The following is a 27671-nucleotide window of genomic DNA, read 5'->3' as shown; positions in this document are numbered from 1 at the left end:
CTCAGCTCAGGGCACCCCCTCCTCTTGTCCAGCTCCCCAAACCGGTTGGGGCCCTTCTAAAGTGCTCATTAGAGGGGAGAGGCCCCTACCTCCATTCCCCTCTTCCTCTCAGGATTCTCAGAGTCTGGGCATTAGGGAGGCGCTTTTACACAGGTGACCAAGGCGCCTGGCCCCCCGGGGGCAGGACTGGGGGCGCTGGAGGCAGAGCCGGGGGGGTCGTCATGCTGGGTTTCCCTAGGGTGGGGCCGGTGGGGCCAGGATGGCTCGATGCCGCGGCTGCGGGCGGGGCAAGCTGGTCGCTCCCTCCTCCCTCGAGAGCTGTTGGACCTGTTGTCCCCCACTCCACTTCCGGGCTGCTGGGGAGGGGGACCGAGCAGCCTGTCTCTCCTCCCTCTTCCCCAGCGACCTGTCCAGCGGGCAGAAACTGCTGCGCCGGAGCGCAGAACGGAGCGCGCCGAAGCCTGAGCCGGTGAGGGGGCCGGGGCTGTGGGGGTCGCGGGGGCTGGAGTTCTGGAATCTCGCTCTCGAGGAGCCGAGGACTCAAGGCTCCTGGTTTGTCAGGAGAGGGAGACCAGGAGACCCGACTCTCCGATCCCTGGGTGAGGCTGCAGGGGCACGGCTCCCTTACACAGCGGGGTCAGAGCTGAGACTACGGGGCTCCAGAGAGGACAGAGCGGAACCCAGCTCCTGAGTCCGCGAAGCAGATGGTGATGGGGTCGCTCTAAAGTGGTCCAAGGGGATAGTTGGGGGCGGGTGGCAAAGTACAAGGCTCGACACCTGGATAGCAGGGAGGCGCCGGTAGGGGGCGTACTACGACCCGGACTCAAATTCCGGTCCCGCCTCTTGGGGCGTGACGCCCCAGGAGCCACGAACCCCGCCCCTAGAAGCTCCAGGCCCCGCCTCTGGAATGCTCAGTCCCATCCTTTGAACTCTCAGGCCCCGCCTCTGGAGCGCTCTCCGGAGCTTTCGGGCGGGAAGCGCCGGCCCCCTGGGCCACGCCCCCAACTCCTCCGTAACCCCAGGCCCCGCCCACCCGACGGGAATTCTCAGCGGCCATGGGGACGCGGAGCAGCCCGGACCTGGAGACCCCGCCGGCGGCGGTCCCGGAGTGCGACACAGAGGTCCGATCTCAAGGGGCCTCCAAGCCCCGGGGGCACCCCAAAGACTCCCGCGAGCGGGAGGCGCCCGAGGCCCCGGCAGAGCTTCCGAGCGGCCAAGGAGCTGAGCAGCAGGCGAAGGAAGAGGAAGAAGTGGGAGAAGGCAGCAGCACCGAAAGCAGCCACGATGCGGTGAGGGACCCGGGGGGCGAGAGTCACTGGGTGGGGGGGACCCAGAGGAGCAGACCCAAGCGGGCGACAGAGACACAGAGAGCCAGGTATAGGGAGACCAGATAGAGACCGAGAGACGGGGACACTGGGAGACAAAGATCCAAAGGGGTCAAGGGACACTGCGAGAGCAGGGACAAGAGACTCAGAGGGTTGAGGATAGGCACAGACAGAAACCCAGAAACAGTGATGCTCAGAGAAGCAGAAAGAGAGACAGAGAAACCTTGAGGCAGGGAGATACTCCGAGGGAGAAAGAAACATAGCGATTCAGAGACAGAAGACATACTGAGTCAGGCAGATGAAGCCCAGAGAAAAGGGGGAAAGGCTCAGAGACCCGGGGAGAGAGAAAGAGATGCAGAACCTTCGAAGACGTGAGGCCAAGACAATGGGAAACAGCATCCTTGAGTCAGCGTTGTGCCCCCTCCCCGGACTGCGAGTCCCTGAGCCACCTCCTGGGGCCGAGCAGTCATCGGACCTGCACCCTCCCCGCCTCGGATAAAAGAGCTTGGTGGCTGAGGGTCGCTAACTCAGACTCCCACCCCCACCCCCCGCCCCAGAGACCTATTTAGTGACGGCAGGGGGCGAGTCCTCCCCAGCTGACTAGCCCTCTTCAACCTCAGGCGGAGGCTCCGTCTCCAGTGCAGACCCCGGCCAAGCCCCCCGCACCAGCTCTGTCCGGAGAAGGGGTGCGAGGGGCGGCGCGGCGGCTTCGCGCGCAGCAGCTGGAGGCCCTGACTCGCGTGGCTTTAATGGAGCAGCGAGTGAAAGAGCTACAGCGTCAGAGGAAGGAACTGAGGATCGAGGTGAGGCTGCAGACCCCTTGGGAAGTCTGGCCCCAACTCGTGGGGAGCCCCGTCAGGCCAGGACCCCAGTCCTTTACACCCATGGGAGCCGAGTCTCAGGCCTCCTGCTCCATGCTCTCTTCGAATCCAGGAGTTCGGATTCCCAGCTCCTTCGATCAGACCCAAGCAGGCGTCCGCGCGCCACCACCCCTTCCTTGCTCTCAGTCCCAGGCCTCTGGGTCCCAGCTCTTGCCTTCTCTCTGCAGATGGAGGTGGAGGTGGCCCTGCTGCGGGGTGAGCTGGCTGGGGAGCGAGTGGCCGCTCGGCGGGAGGAGGAGCAGCTTCGCGAGCTGCTAGGGCAGCAGGTGGACTCAGAGAAGGGCGGCCAGGAGCAGCGGGAACAGGTGTGTTTGCCCTGCCGGACCTTCATCGTCGGTTCTCTTCCTTGTTGGACAGACATTCCTGTGGCAATCCTGGGACCTGGGGCCCGGGTTGCACCCCCTGTTGCCCAAGCCATGATACTGGGGCTGGGGGTGGGCAGCGGCGGGGACCTATGCCTGTCTGTTTCCCTCCTCCCTCTCTCCTGTATGACTTAGGGGCCTGACTCACTGGGGCGTGTTCCCTTGCCCCATTTCTCTGTGCTCTCTAAATGTTGTTTTGTGAAAAATGTCAAACCAACAAAAAATAGACTGTTGCCATGTGGTGTACTCCCCAGTTCAGCTGCGATGAATCCTCCGTTCCTGTTTCATGTCCTCTAGTTGGCTTCCCTGTCCCTAGATTTGAAATCCAGTACCAGACATCATGTTGACAGTGAATACTTCAGTTTTTTAAGAGCTCTTTTAAGAAAACATCACCCCTATGTCATTATCACATCTGAAGAATTACTATCTCATCTCCAGTCCGTTTCCATGGGTCCCAGACTGTCTCAAAAACAATGGCTAACAGTTGGCTGTTTGAATCGGGTTATCGTAATGGGTTGCAATGTCTTGCCTGTGTTGTTTCTCCTCTAATGGTCCCTGCCTACTGTTTTTTTCCCCTGAACTCTTTGTTGAAGAAACCAAGTCCTCTGTCCCATGGTCAGTATGTGACCAGTTGGACGCCGGGGGTGTCCTTTATCTCGTTTCGCTTCCTGGAAGCAGGTGGTTGATTAAATGTATAAGATGGATCAGATTCGGATGTGCTGTGGTGCATTTGGGGCACTGGGCCTGGGGGATGTTCTCTCTGATTCTCCAGACCTCAGTGAGGTCACTCTGATCCCTTCCTAATAGTTACTTACCTAAAGGCTTTAACATCCATTGTTGGTCATTGCTTGATGGGAGAGTGCTGCCCGTTGGAAAATGGTAACTTTGTAATTCTATCAGTCTCTCTCTTTGCCCTTATCTTACATATTGGAATTTCCTGGGGTTGGATCCTGAGTCTTCAGTTACCTCAAAGAGCCTGTATTTCTCCCAGCCCTGATTTCCCTCTCAAAATCTAGACCTATGTGTCCTGATTTCTAGGATATTGGTTCCTAGATGCTCCTTCTTCCCCTAGGACCTGGGTTTCCAGACCCCAGCCCCTCCTGCCTTAGATACAAGAATCCAGGTCCCCAGCCCCTCCTGCCTTGGATCCAGGAATCCAGGTCCCAAGCCCCTCCTGCCTTGGATCCAGGAATCCAGGTCCCAAGCCCCTCCTGCCTTGGATCCAGGAGTCCAGACCCCCAGTCCCTCCTCCCTCAGACCTAGGAATCCAGGTCCCCAGCCCCTCCTGCCTTAGATCCAGGAGTCTGGCCCCTTCTCATTCACCATATCCCGTGCTGACCTCAGCAACTCCCTTTTCCACACCATCCCCGTCTCACTGTCCCTTTGGTCACCAGGCCAGAGTCCTGAGCCTCATTCTGCATGCCTCCTTATCTCTCACCCTAAGCCTGTCAGTCACCATGTCCTGTTCTTTGTGCCCCCTGCATCTCTCTTGCTAGTTTATCTCCTTTATATCTGCCCTGCCTAGACCTCGGGCGAGGTCACATTCTTTTTTTAAATTTTCATTAGTTACTGATTTTTGGCTGGACTCAGTCTTCGTTGCTGCGTGCAGGCTTCCTCTAGTTGCAGTGGGCGGGGGCTGCTCTCTGGTTGTAGTGCTGGGGCTTCTTGTTGCTGTGGCTTCTCTTGTCACGGTACTTGGGCTCCAGAGTTCAGGCTTCAGTAGTTGGCCTGCGGCATGTGGGATCTCCCCAGACCAGGGATTGAACCCATGTCCCCTGCGTTGGCAGGTGGATTCTTAACCACTGGCCCACCAGGGAAGTCTAAGGTCTCATTCTTGTTGCCCGGAGGACTCAGGAAGAAGCTGGTCTCAACCCCTCGAACCTATCTCCCAGAGGGATGGTTCCACACCCAGATCCTACTCCAGCCTTTCAATCTTGCCGTGACTCCCCACTGACCCGGATACGTGTTCCTCAGCCTGGCGGTCCAAACCACACCCAAGCTCTGTCTTGTCTGCCTTTCCACTGTCATCTCTCACCTGTATTCCCCCTCTCTTCCCTCCATCCCACCTTCTTTCTTCTTGACTGCAGTCTGCCCTTACACTTCCTTTACTTTTCTCTTCTCTTTTATTAAGTATTTATTTTTATTTATTTATTTGGCTCTGCTGAGTCTTAGTTGGGGCACGTGGGATTTTCAGTCTTCATTGTGGCATGCGGAATGTTTTAGTTGTGATATGCAAACTCTTGGGCTTCCCTGGTGGCTCAAGTGGTAAAGAATCTGCCTGCAATGCAGGAGCCCCAGGAGAAACTGGTTTGATCCCTGGGTCAGGGAGATCTCCTGGGGGAGGAAATGGCAACCTACTCCAGTATTCTTGCCTGGGAAGTCCCATGGACAGAGGATCCTGGTGGGCTACAGTCCATGGGGCTGCAAAGAGTCAGACATGACTGAAGCAGTTGAGCATGCAGCAGGCCTGCAAACTCTTCCTTGTGGCATGTGGGATCTAGTGTCTTGAGCAGGGATCGAACCCAGGTCCCCTACATTGGGAGCTCAGAGTCTTAGCCAGTGGACCACCAGGAAAGTCCCTCCTGTACTGTTCAACTTCCATTCATTTGCACCATGCTGTTCCCTTAGTCCAGAAAGCCCTTCCAGCCTTCTCCAGCTCCCCAGGTCTCAATGTTCCCTGGTTTGTGTGGCTCACCTTAAAATCTTCACATCCAGAAAGCCTAGGCTTACCCTGATAGAAATGGTTCCCCCCATTCTGGTTCCCACAGAATCTGCGTGTTTCACTGCCATGATTGTCCCAGGCTATAACTGGCTGTGTCCCCTGCTGGAGTACAGGGCCCAGGTCTGACCCCCTTCTGGGTCCCCAGCATCAATCACCAAGTCTGGATATGTTTAGCATTCATTCCCTCATTTATTGCTTTTTTAAAACTTTATTGGAGAATAGTTGATTTACAATGTTGTGTTAACTTCTGCTGTACAGCAAAGTGATTCAGTTATATATAGATATACTCTTCTTTTTTTTTTTTTGGCCATGCAGCTCAGCATGTGGGGGTCTTAGTTCCCTGATCAGGGATCTAACCCATGGCCCCTGCAGTGGAAGTACACTGTCTTAACCACTGGACCGAGGGGAAGACCCCTCATATTCTTTTCCATTACAGCTTATCACAGGATATTGAATACAGTTCCCTGTGCTAACAAGTCTGTTCTGTATGACTGTGAGTTTGTTTGTTACATAGATAAGTTAATTTGTGTCAAATTTTAGATGGCACATATCATTATCATTCGATGGCATTTATCTTTCTCCTTCTGACTTACTTCGCTTGGTATGCTAATCTCTAATTCCATCCATGTTGCTGCAAATGGCATGGTTTCGTTCTTTTTCATGGCCGAGTAATATTCCATTGCGTATGTGTACCACATCTTTATCCATTCAACTGTCCCCTCCTTCATTTCTTAAAAAGCTGTTTACTTGGTCTGCTCTGGGTGGGCCTGTACAGCATGAACCAGAGAGACAGGCTCCCTGCCCTCATAGAGCCAACACCCCAGACTTGGAGAGGGGGGACTCCCCAGGCGAGAAGGAGCTTGAGATCTGGCTGGCCTTAGCCCCAGCTGGCCTGTTTCCCTCCCTGTGCTCAGGCTGAGGCTAAGAGTCTGGTTGCTGTTGATGCAGGAACAGAGGCGGCTGAGCCAGGAGCGGGATCGTGTGGAGGGTCTTCGCCAAAGACTCCAGGAGGCCCAGGAGCAGCTCGACTCACAGCCCGAAGACCAGCATGAGCGGCTTCTGCAGGGAATGCAGGAGGTAAGGGGACCCGGTATCCAGGCCACCCAGGACCCAGCCATCCGGGCCCTCAGTCCCCTCCTCTCCCACCCACCTAGGAGCTCAGGCCCCAAGCCCCTAAACCTGCAGGACGCCGGAGTCTAGATCCGCAGCCCCTCCTCCCTCCTTGTCCAGGAGTCGTGGCTCCAGCCCTCCACCCTCCTGGTCCTTAGAGGTCCAGGCCTCCAGTCCTTTTGTGTCCCCTCCACAGATGAGGGAACAGCTGGACGTGGCCCAGCGTGCCTATGAGGACCTGGAGTTCCAGCAGCTGGAGCGCGAGAGCCGGCAGGAGGAAGAAGATCGGGACAGCACTGGGGCCGGGGCGCCAGACCGCAAGGTCCAGGAGCTCCAGGCCAGTGTGGCACAGCACAGGGTGAGTCGGCCTGGGCTCGCCTGCCTCCCTCGCCGCTGCCCTCTGGCTCCTCCACTCGTTGTCTCGTCCCTTCTCTGTCCTGGTGTCCTCCCTGTCATGTTCTTCAAAACAGTCATGATGGTCGCTGATGTTTATTGAGCATTGACCAGGGGCCGGGCACGATCCTAAACATTTCATGAATCTTAAGTCATCGAATCCTTACAACAGTCCTGGGAGACAGGTCTTCATATCTTTCCCCCCATTTTCTAAATGAAGAAACTCAAGGTCAAGGTGCTCAAGTTATCTTTTCCAAGGTCACTTTGTTCCCAAAGGATTGAACTGGGATCTGAATCTGCTAGGTCTTCGCCACTACACTCCCCATGTCTCAGCCCTCATCTCAAACGATGCTCCCACCAGTCCTTTCTGGGAGCTTCACTTTCAAGGTTTCTGAAAAGTCCTGCTGGAAAAAGCCACAAGTTTGACTGTATTTTGGAGAAGGAAATGGCAACCCACTCCAGTACTCTTGCCTGGAGAATTCCATGGATGGGCTACAGTCCATGGGATTGCAAAGAGTTGGACACGACTGTGTGACTAACTTTCAACTTTTGACTGTATTTAATACAAAGGTTCCCAGAGTTTCGGATTAGAAAGTTCCGATGTGGGTCTCCTTTCCCCACCTCTATTTCTGGGCGTTTTCCCTGTCGCTCTTTTTCCATTCCTGTCTCACGGGCTCTGTGTCTGCTCTCCTTCTGTCTTGACTCTTTTATTCTGTATCTTTTCCAGTTTCTCTCTTTGTCTTTCCCTTTTTCTGTTTCTCTTTTTTTTTTCTTTTTCTGTTTAATATTTATTATTTAGTTGGCTGTGCTGGGTCTTAGTGGGGGCATGCAGGATCTTCGATCTTCATTGCAGCACGTAAGATCTTTTTAGCTCTGGCATGTGGGATCTAGTTCCCTGGCCAGAGATCAAACCCGGGCCCCTTGCATTGCGAACTCAGCGTCTGAGCCATTCTACCACCAGGAAAGTCCCTCTCTCTCTCTGTTCTTGGCAATGTCCACTTTCTCTGGGTCTCTGTCTTCCTCAGCCTCTGGATATGGGAACTTCCACCCCTCCAGCTCACCCCAGGTCTCTTCTAGGCCCTCAAAGGGGAGAAGGGCACTAGCGAAGGTTGACTCTGTGTCCCCCATGCCCTCCCAGGCATCCAGATGCCAGGGTCTCTGTTATGGGGTGGAGCAAACCCCAGGTTCTCAAGGAGGGGCTGGTTCTGGGGGTACCAGCTGGGGACCAGGGGGCAGCTGAGTAACCCAGGCCTTGGCGGGTGCCCCACAGCGCCGGATCCAGGTCTTGGAGGAGCAGCTCAAGTCGCTGGGGGAGCAGATGGCCGCTGAGAGCCGGGGGCTGAGCCAGAAGAAGGAGGAGGCCCTTCAGGCCCTGACGCAGGTCAGTTCACGGCCGACACCGGTCTTGCATCCCCACTTCCTGCTGGGGCATACCCTTGCCTCGCCTGCACCCCATATGTCCCCTGAGGTGTAGGAGTTGCTCATGTCTTGCCCTCCCCAGGAACGGAGCCGACTGCTTGAGCTTAACTGCCTTCAGGGAACCCCTGGCGGGGACTTCTCTGAGCCCAACCAGGCTCTCACCAAGGTATGGAGATTTCGTGTGCCTTTCAGCCCCCTCCTCCCTGAGACCTAGGAATCTAGGTCCCCCACCTCCATTCTCCCTTGGGATCCACCATTCTCAACCCCTAATCCCTTTTCACCCTGGGCCTCAGGAGTGCAGACCTCCAGAGCCTCCTCCTCAGAGAACCAGCAGTCTCTGCACACAAGCCCTCCTTCCCTGAGACCGCGTTCCCACTATCTTGGGGCCTTGAGCCTTTCCTTCTCCATCCAAGAAATGGGCTGGCTCTGGAGGCCTGGGCCAGAGCATCCTGGCAGTGGGCACCCATGCTCTGGAGGCCTGGGCCAGAGCATTCTGGCAGTGGGTACCCATGCTCTGGAGGCCAGAGCATCCTGGCAGCGGCCCACCACCCCACCCCTTCTCCTGCAGCTCCTCTTCACCCAGAAGACAGACCGCCAGTTGCTGGTTCTCCAGGATCCCACTGCTCACACGGCCGCCGCCACCTCTTCCTGCCTCTTCTCTGTTCACAGCTCCCTCCAGGTGCCCCCCCCCCCACAAATACCTCATCACCGGGGGGTCTCGCTGGTCACCAGTGGCTTTCTCTGCTGTGGGCATGGGGGAGGGAGGGAGGGAGGGAGAGGGGCGGCTGATCAAGCCGCATTTTTAACTTTCACCAAGCTCCAGCTTTATTACTTTTTCTTTCTTCTGCCTAACATCTTACCTCCCCTCCCCTGGAGAAATGGAACCAGGCCCGCCCAGGGGTTAATTTTATTTATTTAGTTTTTAAAAGATGTGTTTATTAATTTTTGGCTGTGCTGAGCCTCCGTGGCGGCGCTCGGGCTTTTCTCTAGTTGCGGCGAGCGGGGGCTGCCTTTCACTGCGGTGCCTGGGCTTCTCATTGCAGTGGCTTCCCTTGTTGCAGGCCAACGTCTCTAGGGTGCATGCGCTTCGGCAGTTGTGGCACGTGGGCTCAGCTGCTCCTTGGCATATGGGATCTTCCCAGACCAGGGAACGAACCTGTGTCTCCTGCCCTGGTGGGTGGATTCTCAACCACTAAACCACCAGGGAGGCCCCCAGATGTAAATTTTAAAAGCCACCCAGCAGAGCACATTGATAATCAGTCCTTCCCTCCCCAGCCCAATGAGCCCTGGCCCTCCTCCTCAGAACCGGGCAGCTATTTGTTTCTTTTTCTTTTTTAGTACTTGTATTTATTTATTTGGCTATACCTGGTCTTAGTTGCAGCATGTGGGATCTAGTTCCCTGACCAGGGATCAAACCCGGGGCCCCCTGCATTGGGAGCTCGGAGTCTTAGCCAGTGGGCCACCAGGGAGGTCCTGGTAGCTATTTGTTTCTTTCTTCCACATTTTCTGAAAAATGGGGGTTCCAATTTATGAATGGGTTAAAACATTTATTGAATATGTTGCTAGCAACTTTAAATGAAATAGAGTAGACAGTGGCAGCGTGCTGTACCCGGAGGTGGGGCTATTGTATGGATATGGGGTAAGCGCTTAGAAAGAGTGAGCGGTTGTTCTATCACGTAAATGTTTGTTTCAAAAACATGTGTATTAGCTGCTAGTTGGCTTTTTTTTTTTCTCTAGCTCAAGACTGTGGTAGAGATTTTTTCTTTCGATACATTAAGAGGTGCCTTTTTTCAATGGCTCTGTAATAATGATATAAACAGTAAGAATCATAAAGACTGCTAAAATTTGTGAAGCCTTTTTTTTTTTTTTTTGGTGGAGTCTTTATAGTGTGCCAGGCACTGTTTTATTTTATGAATTAAAATAATTTTTTTTTCTTTGGCTGTGCTGGATCTTCCCTGTGGTCCACAGGCTCAGTAGTTGCTGGGTGTGGGCTTAGTTGCCCCAAGGCTGTAGGATCTTAGTTCCCCCGCCCCTGCATTGGAAGGTGGATTCTTAACCACTGGACCACCTGGGAAGTCCCCAGGCAATGTTTTAAATGTTTATGTGGATTTACTTACTTAGTCGTTGCAACAACTCTACAAGCTGGGTTCTTCTTATCGTTTTATAGGGAAGAAACTGAGGCAGCTGAGGTTTCTTAATCAGCTAATATACAGCAAGGCTGGGATTTGAACTCAGCACTCTCAGAGCCCACACTCTGAACCACTCTGAGCTTCTGTGCGTACACAGTTCTGTGTGGGTGCCTGGAGCTCCTCTCTCTGAGGATGGCAGATGGAGTTTCGTGTAGTTTAAGCAATGATGTTATAAAGACCCATGTCTGTCTGTCTTTGTACCCACAATAATAACATAATATTGTTGTTGCTGTTGTTACTTACTTGGTGGTATCCAACTCCTTGTGACCCATGGATGGTAGCCCACCAGGTTCCTCTGTCCATGGGATTTCCCAGGCAAGAGTACTGGAGTGGGTTGCCATTTCCTTCTCCAGGGGATCTTCCCAACCCAGGGACTGAACAAACGTGGGCCTCCTGCAGTGCAGGCAGATTCTTTACAGTCTGAGCCACCAGGGAAGCTCAAAAGTTAACACTAATAAATTAATAATATCATATATTATAATATTTACCTGTTGATTATATTATATGCAACATATCTTAATAATAACAATATGATATTAACATATTATTAACTATTGCTAAAATAGTAATTGATATTAATATTTAAGAGCTTAATATAGGCCAGGATCTGCTCAAAGCCATCTTATCACTTTGAACCACACGGAATTGCTATTATTTGAGGGTGAAAGTTGCTCAGTTGTGTCCGACTCTTTGCGACCCCATGGATTCAAAGCCGGTTCCTTCTAACCCAAAAATAAAATTTTATATTAGGTGCATATACAATTTCATACATATATAGCATATATTATTGAATTATATATTCATGAAACATATAATTTCTGGCTCCTCTGTCCATGGAATTCTCCAGGCAAGAATACTGGAGTGGGTTACCATTCCCCTCTCCAGGGGATCTTCCTGATCCAGGGATCAAACCCCAGTCTCCCACACTTCAGGCTTCTTTACCATCTGTGTCACCAGGAAAGCCCATTTGAAGGTGAGAAACAGTCAAATACTGACAGTTTGACATGCTTCAACTTAATATATTTTATATTAAAATTATGTTTCTTGAATATATAATTCAATAATATATATTATATATGTATGAAATTGCAAATGCACCTAATATGAAATTTTATTTTTGGTCAGAAGAAACCGTAGCATTGGGTCCTATTATTGTCCAGATGAAGGGTTAGCAGAGCCTTTGTAACTTTCTAGCTGGAAGGCTGATAAAGGTGGATTGTCAGCTCTGTTGCCAGGCAACGAATGTGCCTTCGGGTAAATATGACCCTTATAATTAAATTGCATATCTATAAAGACTTGGTGGGAAGCCTGGGCCATTCCTATGGAGTCCTTACCTGAGTTAGTGGCTTTTGTGGACACAGAGCCTCTAAGGCCAGGTGGACCCGGCGTGGACCCCACACCCACCTTGCATGCGGGTGTCACCAAGTGTCTGGCCCTTGGACACTGGTGGCCGTGCCAGGCACTCTTCTGTGTGTTTTGCATGAGGTCAGTGTATGAATCTTGGCATCAGCTACGGCAGGGTGGCAGGACCTCGCTCACTTTACAGACGGGGAGTTGCCCTGAGAAGAGCCGTGACTTGCTAAAGTCACACACCCAACTAAGCGGCAGAGCTTGGTGTGAACCAAAGCTGCCTGATTCCTCAGCCTGTGCCTTTCAGAGACGAGAGTTTCTCAAGGAAACTTCAGAACCCAAGTGGGCACCTGGTTAACACGAGCTCATAAGCAGTGACGAGGGACCTCAGGGATGAAGTTGTATCTGCGTGCTTGCTAAGGCTGCCTCAGTTGTGTCTGACTTTGTTCAACCCTATGGACCGTAGCCTGCCAGGCTCCTCAGTCCATGGGATTCTCCAGGCAGAACGGAGTAGGTTGCTATGGCCTCCTCCAGGGGATCGAACCTTTATCTCCTGAGTCTCCTGTATTGTAGGCAGATTCTTTAACCCCTGAGCCACAGGGGAAAGCCCCACAGAGAACACAGGGAGTCTTTGTTTACGCAGCCAGAGAAACAGTAGACAAGCAGATAAATGGAGGGATTATCAAATCACTCCCCCTTGCCCCTGCCCGTCTCTCCCTCCAAGTCCTATTGAATCCTTCTCAAATCCCACCCCTTCTTTCCAGGATCATGTGATGCCTAAGAGTACTGACTCTGCTCAGATTCCAGTACCTGTTGTGCCACTTCCTAGCTGGTTGACCTGAGATACAGCCCTGTGCCTCAGTTTACTTAGCTGCGAAATGGAAATAATAGCAGCATTCATTGGCTAATGCATTAAAGTACTTGGTGTGATGTCTGGCACATAGCAGGTGCTTAGTAAATGTGGGCACCTGTTATTCTGGTTATATAATGATTAGTATTATATTTTTTAATGAGGGAAGACCAGCTTTTTTAAAAAAGAATTCATTTTTGGCTGCGTCGGGCTAGTTAGTTACAGTACGCGGGCTTCTCTCTAGTTGTGGCTTATAGGCTTAGTTGCCCCGCAGCATGTGGGATCTTAGCTCTCTGACCAGGGATTGAATCCATGTCTCCCGTATTGGAAGGTGGATTCTTAACCATTGGACCACCAGGGCGGTCCTTGATTGATATTGTTATAATTATTATAATTCTTATTCTATCCACTGCCACCCTCATTTCTGGTTTTTGCGACCTTCTACCACCCTCCTCAGTGACTTTCTCCACCTTAGTTTTTGGCTCCAAAACGATAGCCAGAGTGATCTTCATCCCTCCTACTTTTCAGCTCTTCCCTCCACAAGCCTTCCATGGTTCCCCCAGGCTCCTTGGTGTGGCCTGACCCCTGCCCACCTCTCACTATCCCCCTCCCTGTACTGACTCTGTTCAGCGGCAGGGGCACTTACCCCCTCCCCACCACCCGCACGCCATGCTGGCTCCTGCCTCAGGGCCTTTGCACTTGCCGATCCTGCCGGAACACCCTTCGCCTCAGGCAACCCTGGCCAACTCTTATCCTTTGGGCCTCAGGGTCAGTGTCCAGAAGGCTGTTCCTGGTCTTCCAGTTGCAGGTGAGCCTTTTTTATAATACCCGTTTATAACACTCTTTTGTAACACCCTTCACTCACAGCAATGTCAGATGATATGCATCTTGAATGATGACTTTTTCAGTTCCTTGAGGCTTCCCAGGTGGTGCAGTGGTAAAGAATCCACCTGCCAGTGCAGGGGATGCAGGAGACCTGGGTTCAACCCCTGGCTTGGGAAGATCCCCTGGAGTAGGAAATGGCAACCCACTCCTGTATTCTTGCCTAGAAAATTCCACAGACAGAGGAGCCTGGCAGGCTACAGTCCACGGAGTTGCAAAGAGTCTGACACGACTGAACACACACACATATACACGTCACTCAGTCCCTACAGTGTCAGCTCCATGCAGACAAGACTTGGAGCTCTCTTGCCAGTGTGTGTTAGTAGCCTGCCAGGCTCCTCTGTCCATGGAATTCTCCCAGGCAAGAATATTGGAGTGGGTTGCCATTCCCTTCTCCAGGGAACCTTCCCAACCCAAGGATGGAACTCTGGTCTCCTGCGTTGGCAGGCAGATTCTTTATGGTCTGAGCCACCAGGAAAGACTGAGTCTCTCTTACCTACGTGCTTCCTCAGTGCCAACAATCTCTCAGCTGGGAAGTGCTGGGAATATCAGTTGAGGGAAGGGAAGAGTGAAGAGCCACAGGAACTTGGGGCTCGTTTTCATCTTTTTGAAGTGGTTTGAACCTTTCCTGACTCCCAGGGCTTCTGGAAGCTTAAATGGGTCTGTGATGTGCCACAGACACTCTTGGGCAAAGACTGAGCACTTGGTAAATACTGGTTATTATTTTTATTTTTTTTATCTTCTGAATGAAGCTGCGTGGCATGTAGAATCTTATTCTCAAACCAGGGATTAAACCTGCATCCCCTGTAGTGGAAGTGTAGAGTCTTAACCACTAGACCGCCAGGGGAGTCCCATGGTTGTGTGTGTGTGTGTGTGTGTGTGTATGTGTGTGTGTGTGTGCGCGCTTAGCTGTGCCCGGCTCTTTGCGACCCCATGGACTGTTGCCAGCCACGCTCCTCTGTTCATAGAATTTTCCAGGTAATAACACTGGAGTGGGTTGCCATTTCCTACTTCAGGAGGTCTTCGGGACTCAGGGATCAAACCCACGTCTCCTACATTGACAGGCAGGTTCTTAACCACTGAGCCACCTGGGAAGCCCAGTAGTCCCATGGTTACTATTTTAAAAAACGTTTTAAAATAATACGGATATAGAGAATCACATCGACCACACGCACAGCTTAATAATTATTAATGGGAACACTCGGGGTGACGGCCCCAGGTGTCAGGTCACAACATAACCCCGCTCAATGGTGACCCCTATCGGTCTCCCGGAGAATAACCACTAGCCTGACGTTTATCCTAGTCTTCTTACATTGAAAGTTCCATCAGTTCAGTGTCTATCGCCAAAAGCTGTAGTTTAAACTGTGTGTGTGTGTGGCTACGGGCTTCCCTGGTGGCTCAGACGGTAAAGAATCCACCTGCAATGCGGGAGACCTGGGTCCGACCACCGGGTTGGGAAAATCCCCTGAAGGAGGGCATGGCAACCCACTCCGGTATTCTTGCCTGGAGAATCCCCATGGACAGAGGAGCCTGGTGGGTTACAGTCCATGGCGTCTCAAAGAGTCGAATAAGACTGACTAAGTACAGCGTATCTCTTTTAAATCTCCTAGAATCCACAGAGAAGGCAATGGCAACCCACCCCAGTACTCTTGCCTGGGAAATCTCATGGACGGAGGAGCCTGGTAGACTGCAGTCCATGGGTTGCAAAGAGTCGGAGAGTCGGACACGACTGAGCGACTTCACTTTCACTTTTCACTTTTGTGCACTGGAGAGGGAAATGACAAACCACTCCAGCAGGACAGGACTGACGCGACTTAGCAGCAGCAGAATCCACAGACTCCCATTTCTTTTATTGTCCCTCTTGAAATATGTTTGAAGAAACCAGGCAGTTGCTCTGTAGTTTCGCAGGCAGGGTTTGCTGATTGCATCTGTGGGGGTCAACACCACCTTGCTCTGCCTCTCTTTTTCCTGTAAAGTTGGGTGTGGGAGGCTGAGCAGTTGCATGATCGGCATTTTGGGGAGTCATCCTGGGAGCATGTGTCTCTTTTTTTGCGGCATCCATTGATTGATTCCCTGGAGGTCATGAGTGGGAAAATCCCATCTGTTATTACTTCATTTATTTTTATTGTTTTTTTTCTTTAATGTAGTTAAAGAAATCTTAAAACAAAAAAAGCAGTTATTATTTTTTGGCTGCCCGCTCAGCATGTGGGGTCTTAGTTCCCTGACCAGAAATGGAACCTCCACCCCCTGCACTGGAAGTGCAGAGTCTTAACCGCTGGATTGCCAGGGAAGTCCTCCTTCTTCGTTTATTGATTGACAATTTTTTATAAAGAGGGACTTGCCTTTATTGATTATTTGGTTACCCAGGGATATGGTTTTTGTAGGAAAAGAAAGTGCTTGACAATTTCACTTCATTCACCTACCTTCAAAATAAAGACTTGGTTCTTTTGGTGACCAATTCGATTTTTCTTTAACTTACATATATTTGATGAGTTAAGATCTTTAGCAGTGAGCATACATATTGATGGGCTTTCCTGGTTGCTCCTTGGTGAAGAATCTACCGGAAATGCTGGAGATGCAGGGGACTTGGGTTTGATCCCTGGGCCAGGAGGAGGGCCTGGCAACTCACTCTAGTATTCTTGCCTGGAGAATCCCATGGGCAGAGGAGCTGGCGGCCACAGACCATGCGGTTGCAAAAGAGTCTTATTCGACTGAAGCAGCTTGGCATGCACGATATGTGTTGGTGCTCAAATTATACAACTTATTTATTCTTATTATCTTTTGTTATCCAAGCAGAGTTTTTGCTGGTTTTTTTTTTTAAAGAAATGATTTTAGTTTGCTTTCTTTGTTACTCTCAAATAAGTTTATTTTCATTTTGGGCGTAGTTTTTTTATTATTTTATTTTGAAATGATTTAAGACTTACAGGAAAACTGCAGAAAGAGCAGAAAGAATTACTGTCTACCTGTCACCCAGATTGTGTGACTAACAGTTTACCACATTTGGCATTTGCTGTATCACCCTCTGTACACACACACCCACACGCACACACACACCGTTTATTCTTCTTTTCTGAAGCATGATTCCCCTTTATCCCTAAATGCTTCTACTTTTTATCATCTGAGGTCAAGGCCATTCCCAGACGGAACCACAGTACAGCAATCACATTCAGGAAGCTAACATTGAGACAATACTATTCAAGTCCACAATGTTATTCATATATAAATTACCTAATTTTGGCTGTGCTGGGTCTTCGTTGCTGCTGTTGGTTTTCTCTAGCCGTGCTGAGGGGGTTGCTCTGCAGCTGCGGTCTTCTCGTTGCAGTGGCTTCTCTTGCAGCAGGGCACGGGTTCTAGGGCGCATGGGCTTCAGTAGCTGTGGCCGGAGGGCTCCGTAGTTGCAGCTCCCGGGCTCTGGATCTCAATGACGGTGGCACACAGGCTTAGTTGCTCCCTGGCATGTGGGGTCTTCCTGGACCAGGGCTGGAACCCATGTCTCCTGCATTATTAGCAGGCAGATTCTTTACCACTGAGCCACCAGGGAAGCTCTTGTTATTCATATTTTTGTCAGTTGTCCCGCAAATGTTTTTTGCTTTTTGTTAGCAAAAAACAACAACAAAAAAAAATTGTTTTTTCTGGTCCAGGAACACAGGTTGCACTTGGTTGTCATGTTTATTATTTTGAAAAAGAATATTCCTCTTGTTCTGAGTTCAAAGGGAGGACATTCAGAGAAAAGATCTTTCTTGCCGCTGTTTCCATCCACTCAATTCACCTCCCAGGGATAGCCAGGGTTACAAGTGTCTCCTGTCTTCCCAGAGATGTACTGTGTTTTTTAAAAAGTATTTATTTTTACTTATTTGGGCTTCCCCGATAGCTCAGCTGGTAAAGAATCTGCCTGCAGTGTGGGAGACCTGGGTTCGATCCCTGGGTTGTGAAGATCCCCTGGAGAAGGGAAAGGCTACCCACTCTGGTATTCTGGCCTGGAGAATTCCATGGACTGTATAGTCAATGGGGTTGCAAAGAGTCGAACACGACTGAACGACTTTCATTGTACATTGGATATTTACTTATTTGGCTATGCTGGTCTTAGTTGCCACATTCGGGATCAGGTTCCCTGACCAGGGATGGAACCCGGCCCCCCTCCATTGGGAGGTCAGAGTCTTAGCCAATGGACCACCAGGGAAGTCCCAATACTCTGTACTGAAACAGTCAGGCATGTATACACTCTTCCCCTCTTTTTATGGGTAGGTGGTATCCTCTTTGCACTCTCTGTACTTGCTTATACCTTAAACATTATCTTCTAGCTGATATAAACAGCATCCTTTGCCTTTTATCTGCTTTGGGGTTTTCCTCCACGTGGATGATCTCAGGTTTATCGAGCCTGTCTCCTTTTGATGGGCACTTAGGCAGTCTCCTAGGTGGTCTCTTCCTTGCTTAGGTGGGGAATCTGCCTGCAGTGCAGGAGATGCAAGAGACTCAGGTTTGACTTCTGGGTTGGGAAGATCCCCTGGAGAAGGGAATGGCTACCCACTCCAGGATTCTTGCCTGGGAAATCCCATGGACAGAGGAGCCTGGTGGGCTCCAGTCCATGGGGTTGCAAAGAGTTGGACACAACTGAGCGACTAACACTAACTAACTAACTAGGTGGTCTCCAGGCATCTGTGGGAATTAACCTTGAACTCAGGCCGTCTTGCACATGTCTGAGTGTACCCACAAGGCCTAGAAATGGAGTTGGGGCTCAAAAGGCTTATACATTTGTCATTTTGATTTTATTTCCTTTCTTTTTTCAAATTCATTTTATTTTTCTTTTTTACCATTTTTATCTTTTAAAAAGAGCCAAACGGACCTCCATAGATTTTTTCCAGTAAAACAGCCCTCAGCCTTGTGGGCGGAGAAGGCAATGGCACTCCATTCCAGTACTCTTGCCTGGAAAATCCCATGGACGGTGGAGCCTGGTGGGCTGCAGTCCATGAGGTCGCAAAGAGTCGGACACGACTGAAGTGACTTAGCACGCATGCACAAAGAAACCCTTTACCCTTGAGCCGTCACCCCTCAATTCCCCTCTCCTCCCAGCCCCTGGCAACCACTGTCTCTCTGGATTTGCCCATTCTGATCAGTACACTGTGTGGCCCTTTATGACTACTCATTCACTCAGCATTGTGTTTACAGTGGCCTTCTGATCTGTGCCAATGAGATGGTGGTTTCTTTTTTTGAAAAAAATATTTGTTTATTTGACTGCGCCGGGTTGCTCGGGGATCTTCAGTCTTCACTGGGGCATGCAGGATCTTTAGTTGCCACCTGCAAACTCTTAGTTGCAGCATGTGGGATCCCTGGCCAGGGATCGAACCCTGGCCCCTTGCATGGGGAGCTCCAAGTCTTCACCCTTGGACCACCCGGGCAGTCTCAAGATAGTGGTTTTCCTTGGCGGTTCTCTGATCTAATGGTGGAGACTGAGCATCTTTTCCTGTGTGCCTGGGCTGTGTGTGTTTCAGGGTTCCATTGGCCTCCAGAGGACTGGAAGCCTGTCCCGGAAGAGGGGAGAGAGAGCCAGTCAGAGAGGATGTCCCCGGCCTCTGTCGCTCCATTGTACCGGTGAGTACCAACTTCACACCACATACCCTCTTCTCCCATCACCACTCTCCCTGCGCACAGGATGGAGAAACCTGGATGCCCCCGTTGGGGGAGAGAGGGAGAGGCTTAGACCAGGAAGCATCCCAGCCCATTGCCCTGGCCCTTCTCCCCCCAGGATCCCTGGAGGCCTCGGCCCTCCCGCCTGAAGCTAGAGACTCCGGGAGGCACCCTCTCTATCAGCTGCTAAACTGCGGCCCCGGGAATAGGTGAGATGTCAGGGAGAAGGTGGGAAGACGTTGGGGAAGAGACTGGGCTCCTCTCACCGGCCCCGTCTCTCTTCCTTCCTCCCAGCTGCAGGGGCCTCTACCCAGACATCGCCCGAATGGAGCAGCTCCTGCAGCAGGCTGTGGCGGAGAGGGAGCGGCTGCTGCAGGCCAGGGTGAGACCCAGCCCCTCCTCCCCCAGACCCAGGAGTCCAGACCCCCAGCCCCTCCTCCCCCAGACTCAGGAATGCAGTACATTTCCCCCACTTCTTATTGGTTTCCAGTCTTGTTGACACTTTCTTTCTGCACCCACAGGAAGGGACAAGAAGAAGCAAGGAAGGTCCCTCAGGCCCCCCTGTACCTGCCATCATGGTGAGTCTCGCCCCTGCCCTCACTTCCCCTGACCTCTGCCCTTTGACATCTCACCCTCTCCTGTTCTCCAAAGTGTCCTGGGCTTGGCAAGGGAAGGGGAACTCTGAAGACCTAGTTTCTGCTCCCATCAGGGTTCTCTGAATCCATGGTATGTGACACTCAGTTCTCTGTGCCTCGGTTTCCTCTTCTGTAAGTGGGTGCCGGCGTCAGCAGTTACTGCAGTATGAGGGTAACCACAAGCTGGGGCTTTTAAATCGTATTTAAAATTTTATTTGTTTGATTCTTAAAAAAAAAGAAAAACAACCTTTTTACTTAAGAAATATTCAAACAAAGGTTGACTAGATTAATAACCTTCCATGTGCCCACCATGCAGCTCATGACCGTTGTTTCATTGGTTGGTCATGTCCGGCTCTTTTGTGACCCCATGGACTATAGCCCGCCAGGCTCCTCTGTCCACGGGATTCTCCAAACAAGAATCCTGCAGTGGGTTGCCATTTCCTTCTCCAGGGGATCTTCCCGACACAGGGACTGAACCCTCGACTCCTGCATTCGCAGGCAGGTTCTTTACCGCTGAGCTACCAGGGAAGCCCTCCATGTTGCTCCGCCGGTTATCAATATTGAATCTTATTTTACTTATGGACTTTGTTGTTCTGGACCCGCACCTACTTCCCATTCTGCAGCAGAACATTTTAAAGCCAATTCCACATAGTTTATCATTTCCTCCATACATCACTATGTACCTACTATCTATCTATCTGTATATATATTAACATAAGTTCCACTGTCATAGCTTATGAAATTATTACTAATTTTGTAGCATTCTAATACATGGTCCATATTAACATTTGGTGAGCACTTCCTCGCTAGAAGCCTCAGTTGCCTCCTCTGTGAAATGGGGACAATAATGGGCTATTTTGGAGAGGCAGGGAGTTGATCACTTGGCCCAGTGCTGGCCGCAGAGCAGACCTCCAGTACATGGTGACCACTTGGTGTTACTTGTGTGGAGTTGGCAGGATGACCCAGTGGCTGCCCTTTTAACCACCCCTTCCCCTCCTGTGCGTTCCCCAGCTCCTCCCCCCACCCCCTCCTCACTCTTCCTTGTCTCCATGCAATTCGTCTCACCTCTGTTTCTCATCCTTTCTTGCTTTGGCCTTACTTCAATGTTTTCAGCCCTCAATACTCATAGTGTGGTCCATGGACCAGCAGCATCGGATCCTTGAACTTCATTCCCCTCCAGACCTCCACCCTGGAATGACTGAATCCCAGTCTGCATTTTAACAAAATCCCTAGTTGTCTCCAAAATAGATTTTGATGGTTGGTTATTCAAATCTGGATCCAAACAAAGCACACACAGCGCCTTTAGTAAAAATGTCTTAAATCTCTCAGATTGAGTCCTCCCTCCTTGCTTAAAAAAAAAAAATGCCATTTATTGGGTGGAAAAGTCCTTTATCTTGTAGAATTTCTCCTACTCTGAGTTTAGCTGACAGCTCCTCATTAAGCTTTTATTTCCACCTTTACTAAGAATATGAATACTTTTTTGTTACAACATACACCGTATTTCTTTATCTTTGTGGCCTCCCCGTGTGGCCTGTGGGATTTTAGTTCCCCAGCCAGGTATTGAACCCATGCCCCTGCAGAGGGAGTGCAGAGTGCCAGCCACTAGACCACCAGGGAAGCCCCTAGAGCAAACACTTTAGAATTTGGGAAAGTGAAGTTCTCCCAGCCTGGAGGCGCAAGTGTTTTCTGTCGTGGAGGAGACTTCAAATCTGTGTTTATACTTTTCCACATTCACCGATCAGCCTGCATTTGGTGAATTTATGTTCCTCACAAACAAGTACATGGTTCCCAACCCATTTCTGGTTCTCTCAAACATTAGGCCTTTCCTTATTCATTTCAACCCAGTATTTATGGAGTGTCTATTTATGGTGGCTTTCTCAAGTGGCTCAGTGATAAAGAATCCGCCTGTCAATGCAGAGGATGGAGGAGATTCGGGCTCCATCCCTGGGTGGGGAAGATCCCCTGGAGGAGGGCATGGCAACCCACTGCAGCATCCTTGCCTGGAGAATCCCACGGACAGAGGAGCCTGGCGGGCTACGGTCCATGGGGCTGCAGAGAGTCAGACATGACTGAGTGACTGAGCACGCCCTGTGTGGTAGACCCTGGGTGACAGCAGAGTGGCAATCCCTGCATTTTGGAAGCTGGCCTTTAGCAGGGGAGAGAGACAGAAAGCAGCATCAGTAAGTAACATAAGTAGCATGTCAGGTGCTGATAAGAGCCGGGAATAAACTAAAGTGGGAAGGCTGGTGGAGCCTTCCGGGTTGTCAGACATAAGCTCTGCCTCATTAAAAATGAAACACGCCTGCTGTGTAGCACCATCATTTATTAACCAGCCCCTGCTGACTGCATTGTCCCCCATCCCCACCCCCTCACACCTCGAGCTGCCTTCTTGCGTCCGTGAGCAAGCGTGTCCCTGGGGTTTGCGCCTGGGGGTGGACTCACCAGGTGACAACAGAGAGCTCATCCAGGAAACAGCCCCATGAGGAGGGTGCTGGGATGAGGAAAACCAAGACTTGGAGAGGGACAGGCGTTCCCTGGAGGTGACATGGGTGGGCAGTGGGGGAGTTGCCAGTCCCAAGCCCATCCCTGCTCTCCTTGACTGGGGCCCAGCTCCACCCATGTCCTACCTGGGTGACCTTCGTGAGTCACTTCCTCTTTAAGAGCTTCAGTTTCCTCCTCTGTGAAATGGGGACAATAATGGGTTGTTTTGGAGAAGCAGAGAGGTGATCACTTGCCACAGTGCTGGCCACAGAGCAGACCTCCAGTACATGGTGATCACTTAGTGTTACTGTGTGGAGTTGGCAGGATGCCCAGTGGGTGCCCTTTTAACCACCCCTTCCCCTCCTGTGCGTTCCCCAGCTCTTCCCCCCACCCCCTCCTCACTCTCCCTTGTCTCCATGCAGTTAGTCTCCCCTCTATTTCTCATCCTTTCTTGCTTTAGCCTTATTTCAGTGTTTTCAACCCTCAGTACTCATAGAGTGGTCCATGGGCCAGCAGCATCAGCATCCCTGAACTGAATCCTAGTCTGCATTTTAACAAAATCCCTTAGGGGTCTGCTTGCATGCTGGAGTCTGAGGCCTCAGTGTGACCTTGGGGATCATTTACCATTCTTTGCAGGAAGCTTTCGGGAAGAATAGGTTTGATCAGGCTAGACCTTGTAACAGTAGATGCTTTGATGGCCTTCGTTGTGCTCCACTTTATGGCCACCTGAGCTGACCACTCTGCCTGGGGAGTTCTGGCTCGTCAGCTCTGGCTGTGTGACTTGGGCCTGTGACTTAACCTCTCTGAATCTTGGTTTCCACATCTGTAAAATGGGGACAATGACGTACCTACCTCCTGAGGAGAAGGGGGGCAAAGAGATTATAAAGTGTGTGTGTGTTTTAGCACAGGTAATGATCACCAATTTCATCACAGCAAGAATGCTGTCTACAACAATAATAATAATGGAATCAGCACTCTCATTATAACCACTCACCATCTGGTTCCTGTTTTACAGATACAGTAGATGAGGGCTTACTGGGATTTATCACTTTTCTAACACATCTCTGGTGTTTCAGGGTGAGCACTAAGGTCAGGAAGACCTGGCTTCACATCCCTGCTCTGTCACTTAGAAGCTCTGTGTGACCTCAGGTGGATTGTTTCTCTCTGTACCTCAGTGTGCTCATCTGAAAAACGGGACTTATAGTAGCCTTGACCCAAGAGTGGCCATTGAGGGGAGTTGAGGAATGGTTACTGGTAAAGCCCTGGGCAGTGTGCCAGTCAGTCGGAGTAGCTGTCAGAAATACCGCCTTAATCGTCATTGCCAAAGTTAAAGGCTGTGCTGGTCCTTACACTTCAGCTACTGCGATGGGCTCCCCTTGCAGGTCCAGGCTATAGACTTCCCTCCCAGCTCTTGACCCTGTGACGTCACAGCCCCCTTCTCTTCCCTCCCCAGGCCCCGCCCATGCCGCCATCCAGCCCTGCTGGCCCTCGGGTCTTGGATCTCCGGCAGCACCTGGAGCGCTGGGGCCACAATCCGGAAAACTGCCCACACTTACAGGTTTCCGGAGGCTGCTGCCGCGGACCCCTGGTGAAGATGGGTGGCCGTATCAAGACCTGGAGGAAGCGATGGTTCTGCTTTGACCGCCAGGCCCGCCGCCTGGCCTACTATGCAGGTTAGCCCAGCCCCTCTGCCTGAGGTGCCTGGGCCGCCAAGTCTGTGAAAGAGACCACTCCAGACCTTCACCCCAGAGACATGGCAGCCCCACCCCCAGGCCTCTCCCCTCTTATGTCCATGTGTGTGCCGGGACCCCCTAGTCGCTTCCTCCTTCAGCGACCCAGCCCTCATTGGGCATCACTTGGGTGCCCAGACCCCAGTTTCCCCATACCCAGGGGGAGCATTATCAGTGCCTAGCCCCCAGATCTAGGGTTCCAGGCCTCTCCTCCTTCCTCTCTAGGGTAATCGATGATTCTGGACCTCTCCTTGAGTCTCTGCCCTTCTCAGGGGCCAAAAGACTTGGGGACCTAGGATTCCAGCTCCCCAGACTCCACCTCCCAGCCTTATCCGTTCACTACACCAGTCTCCCACCGACATTCACTCACCTCCTAACCACAGCGCTTTAGGGACCTTCAGATTCTATCACCATGCTCCTCACCCCAATCCCAGTCTCTGGACTTGGGCTCAGAGACTCCTCTCCCCCCTTGGTACCCTCCCCTCCAACCCCAACCCATCTCTCACTGGCTCTGTTTCTCCCTCACCCTCTCCATCAGACAAGGAAGAGACCAAGCTCAAAGGTGTCATCTACTTCCAGGCTATCGAGGAAGTCTACTATGACCACTTACGCTGTGCCTTCAAGGTGAAGCCCCTGTTGGGTGCTGCCCTGCCCTCATGGTTGGAGCCCTGCCAGTCAAATCCTAGCTTATCCCCTGGGGAAGGGCCACCCATAGCCCCTATTGTCAGGGTACTCCATCCAGCACAGGAAACCCAAACAGGTCATTTCACTGCAGGGGCCAGAAATTAAGAGTTCAGTCTCTGGCTCTCAGCCACAGTTATTTTTCTTGGAACAATAGTTTGAGAGCAGAAATTTGGGCAACTCAGATGCCAAGTCAAGAATGAATGACTGAATTGGGCAAGGTGGGGACTGAGGCCTCCTGGGAGCATCGAAAGGAGAGGATCATTTCTTAGCATCTTCTCACAGTTGCCAAATGGGAATGGGTCCTGTGGTGTCATATCAGATTTATTTTTCCCCAGAGAATTCTGGAATTGGAATATTTATAAAAGTGCAGTGCCAGAAACTGATACAATGTTTAGAAAGCTCTGGAGAGTAACTGTGTCTCTAGAGCTTAGGTTGGAATCCCAGGTGTGGGACATCAGAAAAGTGACTTCCAGTCTCCAGCCTCAGTGTTTTCACCTGCAGAATGGGCACTCTTAAAGCCATGTCTCCAGAGTTGAGGTTAAAGACAGAAAATGGACATAAAGGCTTTACTTAATTTGGGGTTGGCAAGTAGGTACTCAATAAATATGTTGTAGACTAAATTTTTCCCAGTTACAAACCAGGGAGACCTAGATTAAGAAGAGGGGAAATTTGAATGCTTGTATTTCTAATATATGGACTTCCTAGGGGACTCAGTAGGGCTTCCCTGTGGCTCAGGTGGTAAAGAATCCGCCTGCAATGCAGGAGACCTAGGTTTGATCCCTGGGTTTGGAAGATCCCCCAGAAGAGGGCATGGCCACTCACTTCAGTATTCTTGCCTGGAGAATCCCCGTGGACAGGGAGCCTGGCAGGCTACAGTCAATGGCTGGCAAACAGTTGGACATGACTTAGCAACTAAGCATGGCACAGGGAGCTCAGTGGTAAAGGATCCGCCTGCAGTGCAGGAGACGCAAGAGACACAAGTTCAGATTCCTGGGTCGGGAAGACTTCCTGGAGGAGGAAATGGCAACCCACTCCAATATTCTTGCCTGGGAAATCCCTGGACGAGGAGGCGAGCCTGGCAGGCTGCAGTCCGTGGGATCACAAAAGAGTTAGACAAAACTTAGCGACTGAACAACAGCAACAATGTCTAATACAGGAGAAGGTAGAGCTGGGGGATTGGGACATGGGTCCTTCCTTTAAATTCCTCTTGCTCCCATAATTCTCAGCGCCTTCCTGTGTTAATTCATTTAACCCTCATAACCCATAGAAGTAGGTAGCATCATTTAGGAGGACAGATCCGCATACATTCAGGGAGTTTAAATTACTTGCCCAACTCTACACATCCTGTAAATAGCAAGGCTGGAATTTGAACTACGGTGGAGTCATATCTATTCTCTTAACCACCTCCACTCCACTACTTATTCCAGAGCCCGAACCCTCGCCTAACGTTCTGTGTCAAAACGTACGAACGCCTTTTCTACATGGTGGCTCCCAGCCCAGAGGCGGTGCGTATTTGGATGGACGTCATCGTTACAGCGGCGGATGAGAACCACGCCCCCTGATTGACCACACTCTTTCGGGGGTAGTCTCAGTGAAGCTCCGCCCCTGCGCCGTGTCTCGAAGCCACGCCCACTGTCGGGAAGCCTGGCCCCGCCCCTTTGTAACTCTCCAGGGAATTTTGTGGGTTTGATGGCTCGGCTGGTCTGAGCCACGACTTTTCCGGGCTGCAGGTGCCTTCTCCGGACGGGAAGCCAGCCCCTCGGACTCTGCCCCGGACTGGAGAAAAATTGCGGGGGTGGGAAGGAACTATTTATTGTTGCTCCTGTGATACCGAATTAAACATGGAAGAAAACAGTTTACTGAGGTTCCCAGCATACACGTACGGGACCCCTCGGCCCCTAGGCAAGGCATCTGAGTTACGGATACCCAAAACAACCAACCAACCATCCCTCAGCTGGTTCTTCCCAGAAGGAATGGAGGTCTTCAACCCCATGGTCTTGGATGGGAGCAGGGGGTGGGTGTAGAGAGGCATGTGGCAATTTTGTTTTTTCGCTTTGTGGGTCCGCCTGCTTCCACCCTTTTGGACCTGACTGGGCAATTGCTAGGCAATTGGCAGTTTCTAGGAACTCCTAGGTTCCTGCCTTCCAGGCCTTGGCACATGTGATACCCTCTGCCCTTCCCTTAACTGGCTAGCTCCTTGTTCTTAGCTTAATTGGATTGTCGCCTCCTACAGGCAACCTTTCCTGACTCCCCGACCTGGATCAAACACACCCTCTCCTTTGAGCTCCCCTGGGCTACAGTCCATTGGGTCACAAAGAGCTGGACACGACTGAAGCAACTTAGCAGTCATGCACACACGGTCCATTCCTGAGCATCCTGGGCCATCACTGGTGATGGATCAATGTCCCGACAGACTGGGAGCTCCAAGAAGGCAGAGCCAGGGCTGGCCTGGTCATGGCTGTATTTCCAGCACCATAGGGCACATTTCATTCCACGAAAGGGGGAAAAAAAAAGCTATCCTTTCATCTCTCAGTCTTGGTAAATAATATACCCGATGTTCCCTTTGCTAAGTTACCTTTCCCCACTCCACCCTACTCATCATTTAGGTCAAAACTCAGATGGTTCCTTCTCTAGGAAGCCTTCCCTGATTCTTCTGAGTCAGCTGTTTCCTCAGGGCTTCCCGTCCCAGCCCTGATCATTCTGCCTGCACCTTCCCCCTGGAGCCTCGACTACTCTCGGTCATCCGTGCTGATGAGTGTTTTATGTGCTGGGTGGGGGCTCCAGGAGGCAGAGGTTGGACTGTTTCCATCACTACTGAGTCCTTGGCACACAACAAAGGGCCCGTCTGCAAAGTAGGTGCTGAGGCAATGTCTGATGGTTGAATAAACTGATGAGAGAGATGCTGAGGATGGGGTGGTGGCAAACAGGACAGACAGAACTTGTTACCGTTTAGGGCTCACCCAAGGTGTCCCCTTGGAAAAGACCCCGATGCTGGGAAAGATTGAGGGCGGGAGGAGGAGGGAGCGACAGAGG

At 51.3% G+C, this 27671-nt stretch overlaps 1 protein-coding gene across 7 annotated transcripts; it reads left to right on the top strand.

Moving 5' to 3' along the window:
• The first annotated feature begins 67 nt into the window (after window positions 1–67).
• PHLDB3 (pleckstrin homology like domain family B member 3) lies at window positions 68–26495 on the top strand. 7 transcript variants are annotated; one of them, XM_069549136.1, is made up of 18 exons: window positions 68–153; window positions 403–469; window positions 562–599; window positions 1023–1289; window positions 1946–2128; window positions 2374–2511; window positions 6239–6367; window positions 6597–6758; window positions 8064–8174; window positions 8295–8378; window positions 8781–8891; window positions 18973–19072; window positions 19227–19317; window positions 19403–19490; window positions 19630–19686; window positions 23678–23897; window positions 24493–24578; window positions 26066–26495. In XM_069549136.1, exons 4-18 carry the CDS (start codon window positions 1056–1058, stop codon window positions 26198–26200), a joined length of 1929 nt encoding a protein of 642 aa, XP_069405237.1. In that variant the 5' UTR covers window positions 68–153; window positions 403–469; window positions 562–599; window positions 1023–1055; the 3' UTR covers window positions 26201–26495. The 7 variants fall into 7 exon arrangements, with proteins under 7 accessions (XP_069405237.1, XP_069405235.1, XP_069405236.1 ...); XM_069549134.1 differs by having other exon boundaries at window positions 562–707; XM_069549135.1 differs by lacking the exon at window positions 562–599 and having other exon boundaries at window positions 937–1289.
• Window positions 26496–27671: the final 1176 nt, after the last annotated feature.

Source organism: Ovis canadensis, chromosome 14 (genome assembly GCF_042477335.2).
Source record: "Ovis canadensis isolate MfBH-ARS-UI-01 breed Bighorn chromosome 14, ARS-UI_OviCan_v2, whole genome shotgun sequence".
NCBI classification, from domain to species: Eukaryota; Metazoa; Chordata; class Mammalia; order Artiodactyla; family Bovidae; genus Ovis; species Ovis canadensis.
Note: the sequence above shows the minus strand (reverse complement) of the source record. Positions and strands in the feature narration are given on the sequence as shown.